Source organism: Pelophylax lessonae (assembly GCF_965119305.1).
Source record: "Pelophylax lessonae genome assembly, chromosome: 2".
NCBI classification, from domain to species: domain Eukaryota; kingdom Metazoa; phylum Chordata; class Amphibia; order Anura; family Ranidae; genus Pelophylax; species Pelophylax lessonae.
The window spans coordinates 26465877-26490738 of NC_138769.1; the positions used below are offsets into that span (position 1 = coordinate 26465877).

General features: G+C 45.4%; 1 protein-coding gene across 1 annotated transcript in view; it reads right to left on the reverse strand.

Annotated features, from left to right (window-relative positions):
• LSAMP (limbic system associated membrane protein) overlaps positions 1–23983 on the reverse strand; it is a 1007988-nt gene extending 984005 nt beyond the window's left edge. The window contains exon 1 of the mRNA XM_082245475.1: positions 23702–23983. Within this exon, the coding sequence (XP_082101601.1) occupies positions 23702–23856 (155 nt within the window). The 5' untranslated portion in view covers positions 23857–23983. The remainder of the gene's footprint in view (positions 1–23701) is intronic.
• Between the last annotated feature and the right edge of the window lie 879 nt (positions 23984–24862).

The following is a 24862-nucleotide window of genomic DNA, read 5'->3' on the forward strand; positions in this document are numbered from 1 at the left end:
GTAAAGATGGCCCCTACTCGACTTTATGCCCTTGGAGGACCAGAGCGACGTTGAACGTCACTTCCACCCCCTGCCCTAAACAACCCATTTTTTTTACATTTTTTATTGCTTTTAAGTGTAAATGTGAGATCTGAGGTCTTTTTGACCTCAGATCTCACATTAAAGAGGACCTATGTTTAAAGCATCACCAATGGAGATTTTTAAGTACCAAAGTTTGTTGCCACTCCATGAGTGTGTGCAATTTTAAAGCATGACATGTTGGGTATCAATTTACTCAGCGTAACATTATCTTTCACATTACAGAAACAAATTTGGATAACATTACTGTTTTATTCATTTTTAATTAACAAAAGGGTATTATTTCCCAAAAAATTACGTTTGTAAGACCGCTGCGCAAATTCGGTGTGACATAAAGTATTGCAACGATTTCCATTTTATTCTCTAGGGTCTCTGCTAATAAAAAAAAAATAAATATATTGTTTGGTTCTAAGTTATTTTCTAGCAAAAAATACTAATTTAACTTGTACACAACAAGTGTCAGAAATAGGTCTGGTCCTTAAGTGGTTATTTACTAACCTAGCATGTCTACCGATGATGGGGTGCGTAATAACAAACATTTAATATTTTGTTTAAGATATCAAACCCCTTCATTTACTCTATGCAATGTCTTGATAGCCCAAACAGCTTCTTCTGGCTCTGGGAGAAGTGAGGGCCCAGTGGGACACCCCTTCTAACCTGTAACCATAACCTACAACATTTGTCGTGTCCCTTCCTGCTCCATCATTGGGAAAAGCTTTAACACATCTTTCCCCTTGATACGTTTACCTCTAGACCCAACATGTGTTGGGTTTTCCTTTCTGGTTGGCTAATTTTGGTGTTAGTCAGAGGCACCTTCAAAGCTGCACACCTCTCTGCCTACTCTATAGAACGTCTTGGTAGCCAAGGCAGTTGCTATGGGTCGTGGGAGAAGTGAGGGCCCAATGGAACACACCTTCTTTTTGTTTGCAACCATTACCTCCAAGATTGGCCATGTTCTCTTCCTACTCCGTCATTGAGAAAAGGTTTAATAAATCTTCTCCTTTCCTTATGCTTCATTTACCGCTAGACCCAACACATGTGTATGGCCTCTCATTCTAGTGGGTTAATTTTGTTTTCAGCTATTGACCTTTCTCAGCGCCCAAGTGGGCAAAAAAGAGAAAAGGCCAACCATCCAATGCCTATTTACTAATAAAGCATGTCTCCCTATTGCAGGGTGTGCAATAATAAATATTTGAGATGGATTTGAAGTTGCACACATCATCTAATCTATATGTAGCACCCTCCTAGATAGGTGTTAGTTAGGAAGGATAAGTTTGCTCTGCCTGCTTAACAGGGGAGCAGCAGATAAACCATAGTATGCCCCATCTGCTTATCAGGGATTAGTAGTTAGGCCTGTTGCATGTGTCCATGTGTGATTCATCTGGGCTGAGGGATTGTTCCCCACTGTGTCCAATAGGGGAGCCTGTTGGACAGTGTAGGAAACCCAGCCAGTGACACACAGGCTTTTGTAGCTATCCCAGTGGGTTGGCAAAAACATTGGTGCATCCTGGGATATGTTATAAAAGCCAAGGGCACATGTGACAGGGTGTCTTTGGGTGGGAAGCCAGGTCCCAGGAGGAGGGTGACAGCTGTCTCTCCTCGTGTCTGTATGGAAGGTGGTCAAAGGCGGTCGGCCTGGTGAGCCAGAAGTGTGGTGCTGAGCCAGGAGTTCCGGTGGATGCTGACAAGTTGAGTTGGAGGCAGAGAAAACTTGGGCGAGTACCGGGAAGCTTGTCAGGGGTCTGCCCAGGAAGGGGACCACTCCAGTGGAGAGCTAGTGGACAGGAGCTAGCACGCACAGCAAGTGAGAAAGAGGGTGCCAAGTTAGGACCCTGAAGAGAAACTAAATCAGGATCATATTCTTTATCTTCACTTCAGTGGCAAGGTGAAGCAGCGGCCTTGCCGCACACTAAATCTAGTTGTCCTCAGATTTGTGCATAGTTCAGAGTTGGAGTATCCTACTCACCCCTTCTCCTATCCCAGTTCTAAATAAAACACAAAAACCACATCCCCTGGACTGTTCATTGTCTGAGCCAAGCATCTAAAGCAGTGATGGCGAACCTTGGCACCCCAGATGTTTTGGAACTACATTTCCCATGATGCCCAACTACACTGCAGAGTGCATGAGCCTCATGGGAAATGTAGTTCCAAAACATCTGGAGTGCCAAGGCTCGCCATCACTGATCTAAAGTGATACGTTTCCACAGACTGTTGCTACGGGTAACCCGGGGGAATCCAGAAAGTGCAATTCTCAGAAATCCTCTAGGGGGCAGTGCTACATATATGATATATGTAGCAGAGTGGTGAAGGAGATCAACAAGAAGTTCGGGTGCATAAGACAGGAGTATTAAAGAGTGAAATATGACCCACCATCATTTTGGGGTCCCATTATATGAAATAGCCCCCACCAGTGAGGTGTCGTAAGTCTGGGCTGGTAGTCTGTGGATATGTATTTCAAGGCTTTTTTTTTTTTTCTTTAGATGGAATGCACCTTCAGCTTAGAAAAATATGTCTACCATCTTATACTGAGACATTTGGGGCCTGGCATGAAATCACAACAAGCACAATGCCCTGGGCACACAAGATTTATGCCCACACTGGGGCTGGTGGATCAGATGTAGCTCTTTGATAGAGATTGAGGCTGGTCATATATCCATCACTTCGCTCAATAAAAATCATCAGCATATGGCTGCCAGGTATAACCTGCCGTTATGAAAGATAAGAGGATACAAATCTGGATGTAACAGACACATTTCATGGCTCACAACAAACTCCGACTTAAAGAGGAACTGGGTGTAAAATAAGGTATGTAATCAAAGTGGAAAGGTGTTATATAAATATTTCAGTAATATGTTGATGGGGACCAGTGTAATTATGTCCTTTTGTTTACTTCAACTTTCCCAGAAAATTTTGCACCAATCCTAATTTAGACCAGTGGTTCTTAACCTTATTAAGACCAGGGCTCTTTACATTTTTCCAAAACCTTATTTTTCCCCAACAGTGAAAAACTGTTTGTAAATACAAACTATGGATTTAAATTGTGGAAGGCTCTAGATGGGGTTGGGTGTCCCTGTGGAGGTTGGGGGGTCTGGATGGGGATTAGGGGACTCTGAAGCAGACTTGATGGACTTGTAGTGCATGAGGTTTCTGGAAGGAGCTGGGGCAACTGTGAAGGCTGGGTTTTCTGGAGAGGACTGGGGGCTTTGCCTGGAGAACTATGGGAGACCGGAGAGCACTGCAGGAAGTTGGAGGACACTGTGGGTCACTGTTAGAGGTTGGGGGAACTGGTGGGTCTGCAAAAAGCTAGGGGGCACTGCAGGGGGAAAAGTGGAACTGTGGGAGGTTGGGAGGAACTGTGCGGGCTAAGGGTTCTCAGTGGGCTTGGGGGCACTGTGGGCCACTATGCGGAGTTGGGTGACACTGTGGGAGCTAAAGGCTATCGGGGGGCTTGGGGGCACAGCAGGCCACTATGAGAGGTTGGGTGACACCGTGGGGGCTAAGGGCAGCTTGGGGGTCCTGCAGACCACTATGGGAGGTTGGGTGACACTGTGGGGCTAAAGACTATCTGGGGGCTTGGGGGCACTCCAGGCCACTATGAGAGGTTGGGTGACACTGTGGGGGCTAAGGGCAGCTTGGGGGCCCTGCAGACCACTATGGGAGGTTGGGTGACACTGTGGGGGCTAAAGGCTATCTGGGGGCTTGGGGGAACTCTAGGGCACTATGAGAGGTTGGGTGACACCGTGGGGGCTAAGGGCAGCTTGGGGGCCCTGCAGACCACTATGGGAGGTTGGGTGACACTGTGGGGGCTAAAGGCTATCTGGGGGCTTGGGGGTACTCCAGGCCACAATGAGAGGTTGGGTGACACCGTGGGGGCTAAGGGCAGCTTGGGGCGCCCTGCAGACCACTATGGGAGGTCGGGTTAAACTGTGGGGGCTAAAGGCTATCTGGGGGCTTGGGGGAACTCTAGGGCACTATGAGAGGTTGGGTGACACCGTGGGGGCTAAGGGCAGCTTGGGGGCCCTGCAGACTACTATGGGAGGTTGGGAGACTCTGTGGGGAGTTAAGGAATCTGCAGCTAGCTGAAGACCCAGGAGTTATGGAAAACCCCTAGTTTAGACCACCTCTATCCAAGGACCGGTCTCCCTCTACCCTAGCAGGCCTCCCTGATTTTGCCTAAATCCTCCTTGATCTTGCTTATTTTCAGTCATAGCTGCAACCAAATGACTGAAATGAAATGGTGATTGGTGATTGTCCCTTAAAAAATAGATGCATTTTGTAAATTTTAAAGGGAACCAGTAACATCAAAAACATTCTGTATCCACCGGGGGTCACTTTTGGAGTAGAAGGCTTTTTACTGCCTCAGAATCAGCATACTTTTCAATGTCCCAACATGTATTTTAATGCATTGGCAACAGAAATTGAATGTGGACCTATTTTATCAAAATTTACATCTATGCATGCATATGTGGAATCATCTAATACTGTGTGTTTTGTTTTAGGTTTTTGGATTTAGTTACCTTTCTGGTGTCCGCTTCCTGGTTTTCCTGAAGGCACTGGTGATGTAGCCCTGGCCACACTAATGCCCCAATGGGAAGGCAATGTCATCAGTGCCTTTAGGGAGATCTTGCACGCAATGTGTAGCATCTCACCAGATCAAGCAAGATCTCACAGTGTTGTTGCAGTGTGCATGCACAAGCTAGAGTGCATGACGTCCCCTAGTCATCTTGCGTGTGCGCCATACGATGTTACATTCATCTGTACTGTCTAAATTCTTCTTGGGAGATCTTAAGGGAAGGGCTTTTTTTCATTTTAAGCAGACAAATGTAATTTGGATTAATATGGAGATGATCCACATGATGTCAGACTCTCTTTACGAATACATTACGAAATGACCCCGGAAAGAATTTTAAAAATGGTGGCAAAGGAGGGAAGGCCCTGGCTGCAGGGAACCACCAAAAATAAAAAGGATGAAAAGGAGAAAGAGAGTCAGCATGGAGGTAGGTAAGTGTACTTATTTATGTTTTAGGTCATCTTCATTTTATCTCTAAAATGGGAAGGAGGTCCTCATTAAACAGCCTCTATCAATGGCTTTTAATTCTATTAGCTCCAAATGCTGAATTCAAAAACACTCCTCAAGGCACATCAATATGGCCTGTCAACGCACAATGGAAATAAATGTTGACGCAAGACATTGTGCCTACAAAAAAATTACAATACACATTATGGATTGAAATGCTGGAACGTCTAGTGTTCCTGTGGGGGGATGGGGGTTTTGGAGGGGTTTAGGGGACTCTGGAGCAGACTTGGTGGCCTTGTAGGGCATGAGGTAACTGAAAAGAGCTGGGGGCAACTGTGGAGGCTGGGATCTCTGGAGGGGACTTGCTTAGGGAACTGTGGGAGACTAAGGTTGAGGGACACTGTTGGAGGTTGAGGGCAGGGGGGGACTGGGCCAGGGGGGCAAGTGCCCCCTGGGCCACTCTGATTCCCCATTCAAAGGCTGCACCGCTTCTGCCACAGACATGCCTAAAGGATCCCCGGTGAAGAGAAGTAAAATGTCCGGACTGCTGGCCTACTGAGTGCGGGAAAAGACCAGGACAGAGCGCAGCCCTCCCCCCAAGTATGGATGGTGTAAGCTGTGTCTGAGCAGAGACCGCTTCCATGCCCCACTGGAGACTCTCCTCCTCCGGCCATCCCCAACCAAGCTGTCCCAGCTCCCCCCAACCACCCCCTGCTGGCCAGGTCGGGAATCTGGATTCAGCCGGTGTGTAGAGAGTACCTGGAGTGGAGCTTCAGCCTGGAATGGGGGTAAGGAGGAGGCCGAGAAGAGAGAGAGTGGGAGGGGGGCCAAGTCGCTGCACCATAGGCCTCTAGTTTGTTCCTGTCCCCTGGGCTGAAAGTTGCCAGTCTGCCCCTGGTTTAGGGCAGTGTGAGTGGCGGGTCTGCAGCAAGCTAGGGGGCACTACCAGGGACTGAGTGGCACTGTGGGAGGTTGGGAACCACTGTGGGGGCTAAGGACTCTCAGAGGACTTTGGCAGACTGCAGGCCACTATGGGCCACTATGGGCCACTATGGGAGAATCAGCATGGAGGTAGGTAGGTTTCATTATTTGGAAAGAAGTGAACTCCGCACTAAAGATATCTAAGGGGTGTGGGGATGTGATTAGGCTGCAGCCTACCCTAAACTACAGTCAGAAGACTGTATAAACAGAAGAATAAATATATGGGTAATTGGCGCTGCCTATATTAAGTATTGCAGAGTGTAAATGAATGAAATCACAGTGATGTGTATGTGAATACAATAAATTATCAGTGCAATAAATAAATATGCAGGATTAAAAATATAAGACCAACATATAAAAACAGAGGTAAATATATATCCCCGTGATAAAGTGCAATCTAAGTGCAATCAAAGTGATAAAATATACAAAAAATATATAAAATAAGACAGTGAATAAATCCAATAATGGTATAAACAGATTAAAGTGACAAATGGCAAAAAAGTGCTGGAGGATATACACTAAAAGTATAATAAAAAATCTGGACATTCAAAGAAGAAACAGAAAAATTGACAACAATAGTGCAGTGAAGTGCAAAATATGTGATAGGATTCCTATGTGATAGGAAAATATATATAGTGTCAGGCTAGGAAAAAAAAGGCCTATTAGCCAGTAATAGTGATAAATAATGAATTAGTCCATAATCAAATAAAAATGTCCGTGACTTAGTGAATAGATCTTAAGGTGACCCCGTGGTGGGCAACTGGCGAGGTGCAGGGTGACCCCTCAAGTAAATATCCTACTAACCAGATATACCCACCCCACACGGGGTTATAGAGCGGGTATTAAGGTGCAGATGGAACTCCTTCCCTTGGCTCCTAGCTCCCTTCTGTGCTGAGCGGATGTTGGGGACCTTGGCTCCTATCTCCCTTCTGTGCTGAGGGGATGTTGGGGATCGTCCCTGGGGGTCCGAGATGTCCCAAAAGAAATACAGGATCCTATGGTCCTCTCAATGTTGAAATGAATTTGAGCGTGGTAATAGCGTCCTGGAACGCAATGCGTTCCACCAGAATGCCGGAACCGGAAGTGATGTGACGACGCTGTACGCGTTTCGTCATCAGACGTCTTCATTATTTATTATTATTATATATGATTTATATAGCGCCGACAGTTTACGCATCACTTTACAACTTGAGGGTAGACAGTACAAATACAATACACTTTAATACAGTAGGAATCAGAGGGCCCTGCTCTTTAGAGCTTACATTTTTGGTTTAGGTCGTTTTCATTTCATCTATAAAAGGGGAGGAGGTCCTCGTTAACAAGGAATGGTGTTTAATTCTATCCATTCCAAATGCTAATTGTAAAAACGTGCCTTTAAAGCCCATCAATAATGCCTGTCAACACACGTATGTTGACGCATGACAACGCACCTGCCTAACGCTACACTGCGCACATGTATGATTCTAAAGGGAACCTTAATGTAACAATTTTTGCTGGGTAAAATTCCATATAAATTTTCCATTCTAGGTTTCAGCTCTAGAGAACTTATGAAACAATGACCTCTCACGTGTCGGTTATATCTCCCTCTCCCTCGCATTTTGAGATCTGTAGGTTAAACTGTTTCAGAACTTTACATTTTTATTGGGAGTTGGGAGTTGGGGGGGGCACACGCAGTTCGTTGCCATGACACCACCGCCTTCGTATACCTGACCTTAATTGCTGCGATGGACAGAATATTCCCACGCCTGCAGAAAATCATAATCCATTTCGCTTCTCCCTATCACGGTTCATCTCCCAGATGGCGGCACGGTTTTCACCGTCTATCGCATAAACGCTAAGCTATTAAATATACAGGAGGTATCGATCGGTCATCTCTTTTTCATGAAAGTGCTAAATTATCCATAAATTGAGATAGCGGGTCGGTGCAGACGTATTATGATGCGATAAACTATTTTTAAACACGGAAATAAAAAAATACGTATATTATTTTCAACCTTCATTTTCTTTTTTTTTGAAGAGGAAATAAACAATTGGCATTTAGTAATAAATGATTCTGGTATTTCCCTTCCAGGTAGAAACAAACTAGTGGTTCAGCAACTAGATTTGATATATTTAGTAAAAGGCCTAGGGCAACAAACAGATCCCTGTGGAAGGCTGGAGGAAGGACGTTTTTTTTTTTTTTTTTTATAATTTTGTGTAATAATAATTGTAATGGAAGTGTACCTTTACGCAAATTTTTTTCCTTTTTTTTCTTGAAATATTCAGTCCACCTAAATGCTATATTTTAATCACAGGTGCAGTGTGAAGGGGAATAGATAAGGGTGGGGGATACGGGTTCCAAACCCCCATGCCCCCCCCCCCGAGTGCCCATGGCCCTGCAGCTAGTGTGACAATTGCTGCACACCTGAGGCACTGCAGCCTTGCTTCTACCACTTTTTCAGTTATAGACAGAGATAGACAGTTCAGAGAAAGGGGGCTCTTCTTAGCTCCTTTAGAGATCTGTATTGGGTGGGGGAGTGTTTTGTACAGTGAGATAAATCTGTGATGGAAAGGGGAGATCTGTACTGGTGGAAGCTGTACTGGGGATGAGGGGAATCTGTACTGGGGGTAGCTGTACTGGTGGGCAGGGGAGTTCTGGACTGGGAGATAAATGTGTACTCAGGAAGGGGAAATCTGTACTGGTGGAAGCTGTACTGGGGATGAGGGGAATCTGTACTGGGGGTGGTTGTACTGGTGGTGGGCGGGGGAGTTCTGGACTGGGCGATAAATGTGTACTCAGCAAGGGGAATTCTGTACTGGTGGAAGCTGAATTGGGAATGAGGGGAACCTCTACTGGGGTGGGGGGGGGGGGGAAATCTGTACTGGGTGGTGGATCTGTAATGGGGGAGGCTGTACTGTGAGGGGGGGGATACATTTGTACTCGGGAAGGGGAGATCTGTCTGGGTGGGAGCTGTACTGGGGATGAGGGGAATCGGTAATGGGGGGATATCTGTACTGGGGGAGAGAAATCTGTACTGGGAAGGGGATCTGTACTGGGGGTAGCTGTACTGGTAGGGGGAAGTTCTGACTGGGAGATACAATACATTTGTACTCGGGAAGATGAGATCTGTACTGGTGGAGGCTGTACTGGGGATGAGGGGAATCTGTACTGGGGGTGGCTGTACTGGTGGGCAGGGGAGTTCTGGACTGGGCGATAAATGTGTACTCAGGAAGGGGAAATCTGTACTGGTGGAAGCTGTACTAGGGACGAGGGGGATCTGTACTGGGGGTAGCTGTACTGGTGGGCAAGGGAGTTCTGGACTGGGAGATAAATGTGTACTCAGGAGAGGCAATCTGAACTGGTGGAAGCTGTACTGGGAATAAGGGGAACCTGTACTGGGGGGGGGGGGGGATTTGTAATGGGGGTAGCTGTACTGTTGAGGGGGGGGGGGGATACATTTGTGCTCAGGAAGGGGAGATCTGTCTGGTGGGAGCTGTACTGGGGATGAGGGCAATCTGTATTGGGGATATCTGTACTGGGGGAGAGAAATCTGTACTGGGGGTAGCTGTACTGGTAGGGGGATGTTCTGACTGGGAGATACAGTACATTTGTACTCGGGAAGGGGAGATCTGTACTGGTGGGAGCTGTACTTGGGGTGGGGGAGAATCTGTACTGGGGGGATATCTGTACTGGGGGATAGAAACCTGTATTGGGTGGAGAATCTGTACTGGGGGTATTTTATAGATGTCTAACTGTATATGTTCAGTTTTTGAAATGAAGGTTCAATTTTGCCTCTGAAGAAGAGGAAACTCGAAAAGCATCGGGCATATACATTGACATACAGATGTTATATTGCTGTTTAGGTCGAATTATTATTTTTTTTATTGATGTCTCTTACTCTGCTGTCTGGTTGGTGTGTCGGGGAGAACAGGAAGTGTGTAAACAACTCAACTGGTAACAAGCAAGAATAAAAATCTGTTTGAAGTTCTACAAAAAAAGTTTGGGATGGATCTTGGCTTTTTGGATGGATCTTGGTTTCCAACCTGTGGCCCAAGACGGCCATGAATGCAGCCCAACACAAAATCGTAGACTTTACAAATGCAGCCATTTAGAAATTGGATGGAAGTTTTTTTGATTTGATTTTTGATTTGATTATTTGTTGATTTTTTGGGGAAGTTTTTGTAAAAAATGCGTTTACACTTAGCGAACACATGCAGGCGAAGAAAAATTTGACAGTGTCTCTTTGCTGGACTTTTATACATTTTCTCTTCCCAAAGAAAAATCTCTCACTCTTCACAATTACGCCTTATTGATGTCATCAGTTTTCGGGAGCACCAATATTTGTGAGCAGAGCAACTATTTACTAGGATGAAGCACACGAAGGGCAAAATTCGAACCAAAATATCGGATGAGGACCTTGAGAATTCATTGAGAATTGCTACTCCATCCATCCAACCAGATATTGATGTGTTTAGTTGATCAAAAGCAGTGTCAAATATCACACTAGTTTCATGTTGCCCTCTTTTACATTTAAAATAAAAAATATTAGAAATCATTTTTATTACTCAGATAGGTATATCTATTAGTGATCGTTCATTTGTGATCTGCCCAACTTTTTCTGCTCATCAGCTATTCTTATTGTTAGTGTATTTTATGTGCAGCCCAAGACAATTCTTCTTCTTCCAATGTCGTCCAGTCTTAGGGAACCCCTGCTATAAATTACAATATCTACAACTCATGATACATTAGTGTGATGGGTCAGAGGGAAGAATGTTCTTTACTCTTGTGGCCATTGGGCAGAATTAGCCCCTTACAGATAGATAAAAAAAAAAAACAATGGTGTCAGTGGGAACTTATCTTAGAGGCAGACATTGCTCATTGTTTAAGGAATCCTTAGCAACCTAGAGGAACCCCCACTTCTGGTGGAACCCTGGTTTAACATAATTCAGAAAGGGTGTTTAACACGCTCCTCTACTTTACTGAGGTACAGTGATAAGAATGCATGTCCTTGCTTGGAAGAGAATTCATTATATGTCATTTTTCCATAGCATGTAGATGATCTCATCATTTTCTGAGGATCTCCTTTCTGAAAGTTGGGTAGTAACAGCTTCTAAAACTAAATTTTATTTACTTCAAAAGGACATTGAAATGACATGGAGACTCAAAAGGACTGATATGTAGGCAGGGGAGGACTGGGCCAGGGGGCAGGGGGGCAATTGCCCCCTGGACCGCCCTGATGCCCCATAAAAAGGCTGCACCACTTCTGCCACAGACATGCCTAAAGGATTCCTGGTGAAGAGAAGTAAAAAGTCCCTGCCGCTGACCTACTGAGTGTGGTTTGAAGACAAGGACAAAGCGCAGAACTCCTGCCCCCCCCCCCCCCCCCCCGCCGCCCAGCATAGATAGTGTAAACTTTGTCAGAGCAGAGGCCGGTTCCATGCCCCACTAGAGACTCTTCTGCTTCGGCCAGCCCCAACCGAGCTGTCCCAGCCCCCCAACCTCCCCCTGCTGGCCAGGTCGGGAATCCGGATTTAGCCGGTAAGTAGAGAGTATCTGGAGCAGGGCTTCAGCTTGGAATGGGGGTCAGGGGGAGGATTGGGGGAGTGGGAGGGGGGTGAAAGAAAATGGGAGGGGGCCAAGTCGCTGCACCATGGGCCTCTGGTTTGTACTTGCCCCCTGGGCCGAAAGTTACCAGTTTGCCCCTGTATGTAGGTGACCTCAATGTCTTCTGAAGATCTTACTTCTGGTCATGGAGGACTGATAGCTTTAGACTTTATTAAGTTCTATTGATTTCATAAAGGACAATGAATAGAGACTCAAGAGGACCTGCATGTAGGTTACCTCAATGTCTTCTAAAGACCTCACTTTTGGTCATGGGGAATAATAGCTTCTAAGACTTTAAAAAGCCCCACTGACCTCATAAAGGTCAATGAAAAGACTTAGAAACTCAAAAGAACCTTCATGTAGGTTATCTCAATGTCTTCTGAAGACCTCGTTATTGGTCATGGAGAATAATAGCATCTCAGACTTTATGAAGCCCCGCCGACCTCATAAAAGTCACTGAAATGAGTGAGACACAAACAAGAGAAGGAATATATATATATATATATATATATACTGGATATATTGTTGTGTTAGTGTCTGTGTTGTTATCTTTGCAAAGCCTCTTGCATAACTTTGTACCCAGGGTAGCTCTGTACTACATACAGAGAAAGTTACAGAGTTCAGTGACAGGGGTTGGTACACATAGTTCTGTCTGGCTTGTCAGCCAGCCAACCCCCCTGGTGGGTTTGTCATCAGTGGGTTTTACCAGGCTTTGACAAGACAGAAAGGCATTGTTGTAGAAGGGTCCTTTGACAGCCCTCCATCCTTGGGAGAGGCAGAGAGCTGGAACAGAATAGGCGCTCATGTCAACAGACATTGTTTCTTGCATTTGACATGCATATGAAAAACATGTCAAACATGGGTCAGCAAATTGCCATTGACTTATAGTAGCAGTACGCATGATGGTCCAGACACTGCATTTGACCTGTATTGCTTTGTACTGATTTTCTTTTGATGCAATATGTTCTATTTAGGTGCATTTGAACTGCTGTCAAAGCTAGTCAAACTCAACCTAGTCTTGTCAAAAGCTGCATTTTTTAGTCTCACATATACTGCTGTGTTTGAATAGAAATGGCTCAAGGAACGTCCATCAACATGAGCCCTATCAGAAGAACCTCTTGTTTTGTGGCAACATTTCTCCAATGGTAACTGCAAGCTTTAGGCAGAGAAGCTGTAGGAATCCTGGGTTTTGTTGGGTATTCCCATACCTCCCAACTGTCCCTAATTTCAAAGGACTGTCCCTCATTCGGAACAATATCCCTCTGTCCCTCTTTCCTCCTCATTTGTCCCTCATTTTGGTCTGATCTATGTAGTTGTATATAAAATGCACTACTTATCTATTCAAAAGTGTTTTCCAGTGCTAAACCTTTCATCCAATTTCTAAATGGCTGTATTTGTAAATTTCTAAAGCCAATATAAAGGAATATTAGTCGTAATAAAGCCCTTATGGGATTAACCAATCATTTTTGCACAATTCTTCTTAAGGAGGGGTGTGCAGCTGTGTTTGAATAGAAATGGGTGCTTTAAACAAGATCACCCTTCTACATGAACCCTATCAGAACCTCCCTTTTTGTGGCTGCATTGCTCCAGTTGTAACTGCAAGCTTCTGGATGTTGAGACCTGCTCTGGGACTTCAAGAAAGAGATGATTCAAGAACCCTGGAATGTGTTAGGGATTCCACTTTTATTTCTAAAATTAGGTCTGTTTCTAGACCTAATGCTGTATTTCCTCCCATCTTCAAGGTTTCCTAGGGTCTACACATGGTGCCTGGACATGCTCAGTGGGAGCACCGAGCCACCTTCTTTACTGCTCCCAAAGGCACCTGCTTTTGGGCAACTCCAAATGTGGGGACAAGGTTCAACCCCTCTATAACCAGTCTTTCTCTGAATCTTCTATGCCTTAAATGCCACCTGCTCTACTTCTGAATGATCCCAAACTAGTCAACTGCAAGATGAACCTCTCAACCTCAGACACCAACCAAAGCACTATGGTTATGTTAATTCCATAAGTTCTGTAAGATCTTGAAATTAATTTGCAACAATAAACCCCCTTCCCTCCAATATCTGTTATGCCAAAAGTCCATACTGGTCATCTGGTTTCTCTAAACAGAGACCCAGTGCATTGTTTTTGGATCCAGCACCTCTCATCTTCAAGGTTTTATGGTGTCTACAGATGGTGTCTGGACATGCTCAGTAGGAGATTTAAGCCACCTTCTTTACTGCTCCCAAAGGCACCTGCTTTTGGGCAACTCCAAACGTGGGGACAAAGTTCAACACCTCTATAACCAGTCTTCCTCTGCCTCTTCGATGCCTTAAATGCCACCTGCTCTACTTCTGAATGATCCCAAACTAGTCAACTGCAAGATGAACCTCTCAACCTCAGACACCAACCAAAGCACCATGGTTTTGTTAATTCCATAAGTTCTGTAAGACCTTGAAATGAATTTGCAACAATAAACATCCCTTCCCTCCAATATCTGTAATGCCAAAAGTCCATACTGGTCATCTGGTTTCTCTAAACAGAGACCCAGTGCATTGGTTTTGGATACACCAGCACCTCTCATCCTCAAGGTTTTGTGGTGTTTACAGATGGTGTCTGGACTAGGGATCGACCGATATCGGTTTTTCATTGCCGATACTGATATTTTGGCCATCGCATATTGGTATCGGCCGATATGGGCCAATATTTTGTACATCCTATGTCAGGGTCCGAAACTAGTCTTCTCCTCCTCCGAGATTGTATGCCTGACGGAGCGGTATCACCCGGGTGTAACGGCAAGGGGGTGAGAGACTGATCGGTATCAGGTGGGTGGGAGATGGAGCGGGTGAGAGACGGAGCGGTATTGAGTGGGTGGGAGATGGAGCGGTATCAGGTGGGTGGGAGACAGATCGGTATTGGGTGGGTGGGAGATGGAGCGGTATTGGGTGGGTGGGAGACGGATCGGTATCGGGTGGGTGGGAGATGGAGCGTGTGAGAGATGGAGCGGTATTGGGTGGGAGATGGAGCGGTATCAGGTGGGTGGGAGAAGGATCGGTATCAGGTGGGTGGGAGATGGAGCGGGTGAGAGACGGAGCGGTATTGAGTGGGTGGGAGATGGAGCGGTATCAGGTGGGTGGGAGACGGATCGGTATCAGGTGGGTGGAAAATGGGGTGGGTGAGAGACGGAGCGGTATTGGGTGGGTGGGAGATGGATCGGTATTGGGTGGGTGGGAGATGGATCAGTATCGGGTGGGTGCGAGATGGAGCGGGTGAAAGATGGATCGGTATTGGGTGGGTGGAAGACGGATTGGTATCGGGTGGGTGGGAGATGGAGCAGGTGAGAGACGGGGCTGTATTGAGTGGGTGGGAGATGGAGCGGTATCAGGTGGGTGGGAGACAGATCGGTATTGGGTGGGTGGGAGATGGAGCGGGTGAGAGATGGACCAGTATTGGGTGGGTGGGAGACGGATCGGTATCGGGTGGGTGGGAGATGGAGCGGGTGAGAGACGGAGCGCTATTGGGTGGGAGATGGAGCGGTATCAGGTGGGTGGGAGAAGGATCGGTATCAGGTGGGTGGGAGATGGAGCGGGTGAGAGACGGAGAGGTATTGAGTGGGTGGGAGATGGAGCGGTATCAGGTGGGTGGGAGACGGATCGGTATTGGGTGGGTGGGAGATGGAGTGGGTGAGAGACAGAGCAGTATTGGGTGGGTGAGAGACAGAGCAGTATTGGGTGGGTGAGAGACAGATCGGTATTGGGTGGGTGGGAGATGGAGCGGGTGAGAGACGGAGCGGTATTGAGTGGGTGGGAGATGGAGCGGTATCAGGTGGGTGGGAGACGGATCGGTATCGGGTGGGTGGGAGATGGAGCGGGTGAGAGACGGAGCGGTATTGGGTGGGAGATGGAGCGCTATCAGGTGGGTGGGAGAAGGAGTGGGTGAGAGATGGAGCGGTATTGAGTGGATGCCGCATGGAGCGGTATCACCCAGGTATCACTTACGGCAAGTGCTTGAGAGATACCGATCTGCCAGCAGATCTGCTAATGTGGAATTGCTTATATCTTTAATTTGTACATATGTGAGTGGCATATTCAATAACATTTGTAAACGGAATTATGCTATGTGACGTCATTTTACCCTTACATGAGCAATATTTGGAATGTCGGCAATATCGGCCAGTTCCGGGGCCGATACAGATATATCGGCAAAAGTCAATATCGGCCCTCCGATAATCGGTCGATCCCTAGTCTTGACATGCCCAGTGGGAGCTCTGAGCCACCTTTATTACTGCATCCAAAGGCACCTGCTCTATTTTTGAAGGATCCCAGACAAGATGAAGCTCTCAACCTCAGCCACCAACCAAAGCACTGTGGTTAGGTTAATTCCATAAGTCTTGGAAGATCTTGGAATTACTTTGCATCCACACAACCACTTCCCTCCAATATCTGTGCTCCCTTTATGTTAAAAGTCCATACTGGTCATCTGGTTTGTAGAATTAGGGGATCCCCATACACACACCCGTTTTTTATTGAAACTGGTCCAGATGGACAGCTAACTTGGAAGCTAACAAGCTCCTAAATGGGCAGTGGATTTCTTGTATAGCACTGCCTACAACAATTCCGCTATCCACACCATATACAAGGCACACAATACCAGCAATCAGAGCGTCAAACAAACAATTCAATGCATTTGCACATTTTTCGATTCATCTGTCCACCCTACAAGGGAGATTATTCACAGTTAGGTTGCTATATATTTAAAGGCAATTGACTCCCCACCATAGTAACATGCAGCATTTTCATTATCACAGTTAAACGTTGCTGTGATTGGCCCGACTATGAGGCACCTGACTGCGATTGTGTAGTGTATACAGCTGGTTGTATGTTATGGTTCAAGGTGACAGAATATAATTATTTTTTTATAATGATAGAGGACGGGATAGGACACAAGCAGCGTATGCTAATATGGTTATTTGAAATGCATAAACATTTTCAGTAACATACAGTTCCATGGAAAAGCATAAATAACAATAATAAGATGAAAAAAAAATCCTGCATGCATGACTTTACTCTCTAGAGACACAAAAATAAAGGTAAAAGTAAGCTGTATATGAGATGATGGGGGTGGAGGAGGAAGCAGTGATGGTTCTGTATAATGTGAATGGAGTGGCAGTTTGTGCCTTCCCAGACACTGGAGGAGGAAGCAGTGCTGGATCAGTTAACTGAATATAATGTAACAGTGTGTGCTTGTGTTGTTAGGTAGCGGAGGAGGAAGCAGTGGTGAATAATCAATCTGTAATAAAGGTAACAGGGCGTGTCTTGTCTGTTAGGGGAGGAGTAAGCAGTGCTGGGTCATTTCCCTGTGTTTCTTGTCTGTTAGCGGAGGAGGAAGCAGTGCTGGTTCATTAATCTGTAATAAAGGTGACAGGGCATGTTTTGTCTGTTAGCAGAGGAGGAAGCAGTACTGGGTCAGTAATCTGTAATAAAGGTAACAGGGTGTGTCCTGTCTGTTAGCGGAGGAGGAAGCAGTACTGGGTCAGTAATCTGTAATAAAGGTAACAGGGGGTGTCTTGTCTGTTAGCGGAGGAGGAAGCAGTACTGGGTCAGTAATCTGTTATAAAGGTAACAGGGTGTGTCTTGTCTGGTAGCGGAGGAAGAAGCACTGCTGGGTCATTAATCTGTAATAAAGGTAACAGGGAGTGTCTTGTCTGTTAGCGGAGGAGGAAGCAGTGCCGGGTCATTAATCTGTATTAAAGGTAACAGGGCGTGTCTTGTCTGTTAGCGGAGGAGGAAGCAGTGCTGGATCATTTCCCTGTAATAAAGGTAACAGGGCGTGTCTTGTCTGTTAGCGGAGGAGGAAGCAGTGCCGGGTCATTAATCTGTAATAAAGGTAACAGGGTGTGTCTTGTCTGTTAGTGGAGGAGGAAGCAGTGCTGGATCATTTCGCTGTATTAAAGGTAACAGGGCGTGTCTTGTCTGTTAGCGGAGGAGGAAGCAGTGCGGGGTCATTAATCTGTAATAAGGGTAACAGGGCGTGTCTTGTCTGTTAGCGGAGGAGGAAGCAGTACTGGGTCAGTAATCTGTATTAAAGGTAACAGGGCGTGTCTTGTCTGTTAGCGGAGGAGGAAGCAGTGCTGGGTCAGTAATCTGTATTAAAGGTAACAGGGTGTGTCTTGTATGTTAGCGGAGGAGGAAGCAGTGCTGGATCATTAATCTCTTATGAAGGTAACAGGACGTGTCATGTGTGGTAGCGGAGGAGGAAGCAGTGCTGGATCAGTAATCTGTATTAAAGGTAACAGGGCGTGTCTTGTATGTTAGCGGAGGAGGAAGTAGTGCTGGGTCATTAATCTCTAATAAACATAACAGGGGGTGTGTCTTGTCTGTTAGCGGAGGAGGAAGCAGTGCTGGATCATTAATCTGTAATAAAGGTAACAGGGCGTGTCTTATCTGTTAGTGGAGGAGGAAGCAGTGCTGGGTCAGTAATCTGTAATAAAGGTAACAGGGCGTGTCTTGTCTGTTAGTGGAGGAGGAAGCAGTGCTGGATCATTAATCTCTAATAAAGGTAACAGGGCGTGTCTTGTCTGATGGCGGAGGAGGAAGCAGTGATGGATCAGTAATATGCAAATAATAAGTTAGTGTGTGCCTTCCCTGATAATGGAGAAGAAAGCAGTGTTGAATCATTATTCTATATATATGGTGACAGTGTGTGTCTTGTCTGATAGCAGAGGAGGAAGCAGTGCTGGATCAGTAAGCGTCATATAAAATGACACTACATGTCCTGTCTGTCAGCGGAGGAGGAAGCAGTGCTGGTCATAGAATGGCTCCAATATATTACACCACATCATACAGTATATCTGCCAAATGAGGTGATATGGCACTCAAGGCAGCAGCCTACGGGCCTGCAACTCTAATGGGGCTCTGATCACAGTATAGGTACCACCATCCACCATCCACCTTCCTCCTTCACCACATTCTGCCACCACCAGTGTGAATTCTTCTGTATTTGATATCTCTCAATAACACTTGGCCTTTCTTACTGGTATTTCCATGTTGCCAGGTTCTGTTGTCAGCACACGTCCCCATCATACAGAATCAGCTTGCTACACCAGTAAAAATTAGATTTTTTTTTTTTTGTTGTTTTTTTTTTGTTTGTTTGTTTGTTTGGGGGGGGGGGGGGTTGCTTTCCTTTTTTTATATCTGAAAGAAAAAGCTGTATAAAATGAGTTTCTTTTATTTTGTTTGTTTTTGCTTTGTGTTTGCTGGATCTTTTTTAAGGGGGGGGGGGCTATTTTTTGGGGTTTTTCTTTTTCCTGTCTTTTTTTTTAATATCTGACAGAAAGAGCTGTATAAAATTAGTTTCTTTTTTTTTGTTTTGGGGGGGGGGGGGGGGTTATTTTTTGTTTTGTTTTTTTGCTTTTTTTTCTTTCTTTTTTTTTTATATCTGAAAGAAAAAGCTGTATAAAATGAGTTTCTTTTATTTTGTTTGTTTTTGCTTTGTGTTTGCTGGATTTTTTTTTAAGGGGGGGGCTATTTTTTGGGGTTTTTCTTTTTTCTTTTTCCCGTCTTTTTTTTTATATCTGACAGAAAGAGCTGTATAAAATTAGTTTCTTTTTTTTTGTTTTGGGGGGGGGGGGTTATTTTTTGTTTAGTTTTTTTGCTTTTTTTTCTTTCTTTCTTTTTTATATCTGAAAGAAAAAGCTGTATAAAGTGAGTTTCTTTATTTTGTTTGTTTTTTTTTTTTGTTTTGTTTTTGCTTAGTGTTTGCTGGATTTTTATTTTATTTTTTTTGGGGTGGGGGTTATTTTATGGTTTTTTTTTTTTTTTTTTGCTTTTTTTTCTTTCTTTTTTTATATCTGAAAGAAAAAGCTGTGTAAATGAGTTTCTTTTTTTTTTTTTTTGTTTTGTTTTTGCTTTGTGTTAGCTGGATTATTTTTATTTTTTTATTATTTGGGGGGGGGGGTATTTTTTTTTTGCTTTATTTTTTTTTCTTTCTTTTGTTATATCTGGAAAAAAAAACGATGTAAAATTTGTTTCTTTTTTTTTTTGTTTGTTTGTTTTTGTTTTTGCTTTTTGTTTGCTGGATTTTTTTTGGGGGGGGGGGTGATGGTTTATTTTTAGAGTTTTTATTTTTTTTTGCTTTTTTTTTTCTTTCTTTTTCTTTTACATCTGAAAGAAAAAAGCTGTATAAGATGAGTTTCTTTTTCTTTGTTTGTTTTTGTTTTTTCTTTGTGTTTGCTGGATTTTTATTTTTTTTAAGGGGGGGGGGTTATTTTTTGGGTTTTATTTTTTTTTTGCTTTTTCTTTCTTTCTTTTGTTATATCTAAAAGAAAAGCTGTGTAAAATGAGTTTCTTTTTTGTTGTTGTTTGTTTTTGTTGTTGCTTTGTGTTTGCTGTATTTTTTTTTTTAGGGGGGGATTATTTTTTGGGTTTTTTTTTTTTTTTGCTTTCTTTTTTATATCTGAAAGAAAAATCTGTATAAAATGAGTTTCTTTTTTTGTTTGTTTGTATGTTTTTGCTTTGTGTTTGCTGTATTTTTTTTTAGGGGGAGGGTTATTTTTTGGGTTTTTTGTTTTTTTTTTTTGCTCTTTTTTTTACTTTTTTTTTTTATATCTGAAAGAAAAATCTGTATAAAGTGAGTTTCTTTTTTTGTTTGTTTTTATGTTTTTGCTTCGTGTTTGCTGGATTTTTTTTAGGGGGGGGGGGGGTTATTTTGTGGGTTTTTTTTTTTTTTTTTTTTTTGCTTTTCTTTTTTTATATCTGAAAGAAAAAGCTGTATAAAAGGAGTATAAAAATAAAATAAAAATGAGTTGTTGGAAAAGCCATATGCATGGGCCGGCTGTAAGAGCCGCGTCGGATTCCACGCACCCGCTGATAACGCGCGCTCTTTCCGGCCATGAAGATAAGCATATGTGTGCGTGGAATAGCGGCATGCCTTGCCATGAATCCTATAGGCTGTCGGACGATCACACGTGCGGCTATGAGATACATTTAATCGTGTCAGCAGTTCTCGCTGCACTCGGCGTCAACACATTGCAGAATGACACTGAGCGATACCGGAGTGGCGTGGTTAACCCCCTACGCGCCTGGCAGAGCGTTAGCGCAATATCAAACCGGAGAGTCCATCCGCCTCTGCAGCGCTCCCCCCCCCCCAATATCCTGGCCTAAGTCCTCACGGACGCGGTTATTAAACCCCAGGCCGCGCCATTATTTCTGTCTACCTCGGGACATTGAGAGGACGCGTCAATGGAAGCCTTTGAGGCTCTCGCTAAAATATTCTTTAACCCGTAGCGGAGGATTGATGCAGTGCAATTTATCAGCTTCCCTGCGAGCTCAGAGGAGGCTTCGTCGCATGTGATTCACTCTCTTCTAATCATTTTCACATGATGGGATGAGTCAATCTTTCAAAGAGAATTTTCACAGGTACCGGAGGGATGGGGGATACTGGAAAGGGACCAGGAATGCAGGCAGGGGAGCAAAGAGGTGGGGGTGCAGGCAGGGTACTGAGGAGATGGGGGATGGAGGCGTTGTACTGGGGAGATGGGGGATGGAGGCAGGGTACTGGGGAGATGGAGGATGGAGGCAGGGTACTCGAGAGATGGGGATGCAGGCAGGGGAGCAGAGAGATGGGGGTGCAGGCAGGTTACTGGGGAGATGAGGATGCAGGCAGGACACCAGGGACACAGAAATGGTACCAGAGATATAGTCAGGGAACCAGGGGTGCAGGCAGGGTACCAGGGATATAGTCAGGGAACCAGGGGTGCAAGCAAGGTACCAGAGATATAGTCAGGGAATTGGGGGTGCAGGCAGGGTACCAGGGATATAGTCAGGGAACCAGATAGGGTACCAGGGATATAGGCAGGGAACCAGGGGTGCAGGCAAGGTACCAGGGATATAGGCAGGGAACCAGGGGTGCAGGCAGGGTACCAGGGATATAGTCAGGGAACCAGGGGTGCAGGCAAGGTGCCAGGGATATAGGCAGGGAACCAGGGGTGCAGGCAAGGTGCCAGGGATATAGTCAGGGAACCAGGCAGGGTACCAGGGATATAGGCAGGGAACCAGGGGTGCAGGCAAGGTGCCAGGGATATAGTCAGGGAACCAGGCAGGGTACCAGGGATATAGGCAGGGAACCAGGGGTGCAAGCAAGGTACCAGAGATATAGTCAGGGAACTGGGGGTGCAGGCAGGGTACCAGGGATATAGTCAGGGAACCAGACAGGGTACCAGGGATATAGACAGGGAACCAGGGGTGCAGGCAAGGTGCCAGGGATATAGTCAGGGAACCAGGGGGGCAGGCAAGGTGCCAGGGATATAGTCAGGGAACCAGGCAGGGTACCAGGGATATAGTCAGGGAACCAGGGGTGCAAGCAAGGTACTAGATATATAGTCAGGGAACTGGGGTGCAGGCAGGGTACCAGGGATATAGTCAGGGAACCAGACAGGGTACCAGGGATATAGACAGGGAACCAGGGGTGCAGGCAGGGTACCAGGGATATAGTCAGGGAACCAGGGGTGCAGGCAGGGTACCAGGGATATAGTCAGGGAACCAGGGGTGCAGGAAAGGTGCCAGGGATATAGTCAGGGAACCAGGCAGGGTACCAGGGATGTAGTCAGGGAACCAGGCAGGGTACCAGGGATGTAGTCAGGGAACTAGGCAGGGTACCAGGGATATAGTCAGGGAACCAGGCAGGGTACCAGGGATATAGGCAGGGAACCAGGCAGGGTACCAGGGATATTGGCAGGGAACCAGGGGTGCAGGCAGGGAACCAGGAGTGCAGGCAAGATACCAGGAATATAGTCAGAAAACCAGGGGTGCTGTCAAGGTACCAGGGATATAGTCAGAAAACCAGGGGTGCTGTCAAGGTACCAGGGATATAGTCAGGGAACCAGGGGTGCAGGCAGGGTACCAGGGATATAGTCAGGGAACCAGGGGTGCAGGCAGGGTACCAGGGATATAGTCAGGGAACCAGGGATATAGTCAGGGTACCAGGGATATAGGAAGGGTATCAGGGATATAGGCAAAGTACAGGGGTGCAGGCAGGGTACCAGAGATATAGGCAAAGTACAGGGGTGCAGGCAGGCTACCAGAGATGCACAGAAGGGTACCAGTTTCACATTAACTACAAAGTAATATTTTCACCTTGCTGGAGAAGGCAGTTAGTGCCCAAATCTTGCAAGAGCAATCAATGAGCTGGTGCCACTCAGATGAGGCTGGCAAGGAGAGAGCGCTCGGGTCGAGACAGCGACTTTTAAACACAACACCTAATGTCACTTTGTTGCACAGCTGCATACCTATTTACCATTGTATAAATACGAGACATATTGTGCAATACCAACATTCAATGAACCAGCCTGTGTAGGGTGCCAACCCACAGAGGGTACAGACAAAACCCCTATTTTACATCGGGTCACTCTCCTATACCAGCCATGGAACTGATGAGCGTCCATAGATCCTACAAGCAAGGGGAAGGCTTGGCTCACAACCCTGGGGGGGGGGGGGGGGGGCAAAGGGGCACCAATGGGATTACTATGATAATTGACCATTTGTGCAAATATGTGCTGAACGGTGCAAATATTGAAAAACCAAATAATAAACCGGTTTGCCCGTAGAAATCACTGGTGCAAGGATAAGACTTAGCCCAAGGTACAAGAGGCCAAACTTTACCTCTGGTGGGTCATGCTATGTATTGATTAGCATTGCAAGTTGTTAAATCCCTCCATCCATGGCGCCAACAGAGGCGGTAGCGCTGATTGGCTTTTGAAGGTTAGGGGGTCTTGTAAACACTTAAAGCAGTTTGTTTTTTTATAAACCGTACCACTGTACAAATAATCAATTGCTGGTTATTGAATCAAAAATCAATTCATTTTATAAATGAGCGCAAGGGTCACGACACCGCGACACTGCGTTTGTTAAGCCAGCGCTTAACGCTTGCCCATGCAATTTAGTCAACACTACGCAGCATCTCAGTTGAGGACCAGCATCTCAAGCATTCAGTAGCATGTCAACAGATACAGAGAGAGAGAGAGGGAAATAAGAAAAAAATAAAAACACAGGCAGAGCGCCCCCTACCTGAGGACTGCTGTATCCCCTTGCCGAACGGTGATGTTGTCGGTACTCCGGTTAAAATCCACACTGCGTACAGGCAGCCCTGTAGGAAGAAGGCAGAGTAGTCTTAGGAGCAACAGCGGCAATTGATTCCTGTCTGATTGCAACCTCCAAACCATGATCACCAACTTTTTTTTTTTTTTAGAAAAAAAGAAACGTATTTGTTGTTTTTATTTTTTCCCAAATTTCCAAAAAAAAAAAAAAACCACAACAGTTAAAAAAAAAAAACAAACAGTTCCTTAAACACAAATTGGTGGTGACAAAATTCAAGCAAACCCAGAAAAAAAAATTAAAAATAAAAAAAAATGTAAAAAAATTTTTGCGAAAAAAATAAAAAAAAAATAACACAAAGTCTTATTCCACAGTTACAGTTCCAGAAAGCGATATTTCAGGCAATTTCCCAAAGTGTTAAATTTCATCAGTGCCCAACTTAGAGGAGATGGAGACCCCCCGGATAACCAAGGAAAGGGGGGGGGAAGAGTAAATCCTATGGGGGTGGGGGGGTATAAATCCTGCAGGATGCGTAATTGCTCTTTTTTTTTTTTTTTTCTTGCGTAGAAAAGGAAGTATCCGTAGGTAGAAATCCCAGAACAATCCCAGAGTGGAAGGAAAAAGTCAGGGAGAGCAGAGAGTGGATGCTGCTGAGGCTGAGACTGTGTGTATACAGAATCTTCACTAACCCACTTTCCCAAGCTCAGAGAGATGGATGGAGAAGGAAGGGAGGAGGATGGGGGGGGGGGGGATGGAGGAGGATGGTGGGGGGGATGGAGGAGGATCTATATAAAATGCAGGGACCTGCTTATACTGAAAGGGGAAGCTGAGCACACAATCCCGGGTTTTTTCCAACCGTAATCCCCTCCCGCCACCTATTCATCCAGCGTCGCTTCCTCCAGGAGCATCTTTGCGTCTCGTACCATCGAGCATCGCATCGCTGCAGCAATTTGCTACCATAACTCCTGAGGCCTGGCTGCTTCATCTAAGCATCTCTTTCTACATCTTTTCCCTTATCATTTTATTTGTAGCATTGACTTCAAAGGATGTCCACACAGTTCCAGGATTCTGCAAGAGGCTAACCTCTAGATTGTAAGCTCCTATCGGCAGGACTTTATCCCCTGTTCTATCTGT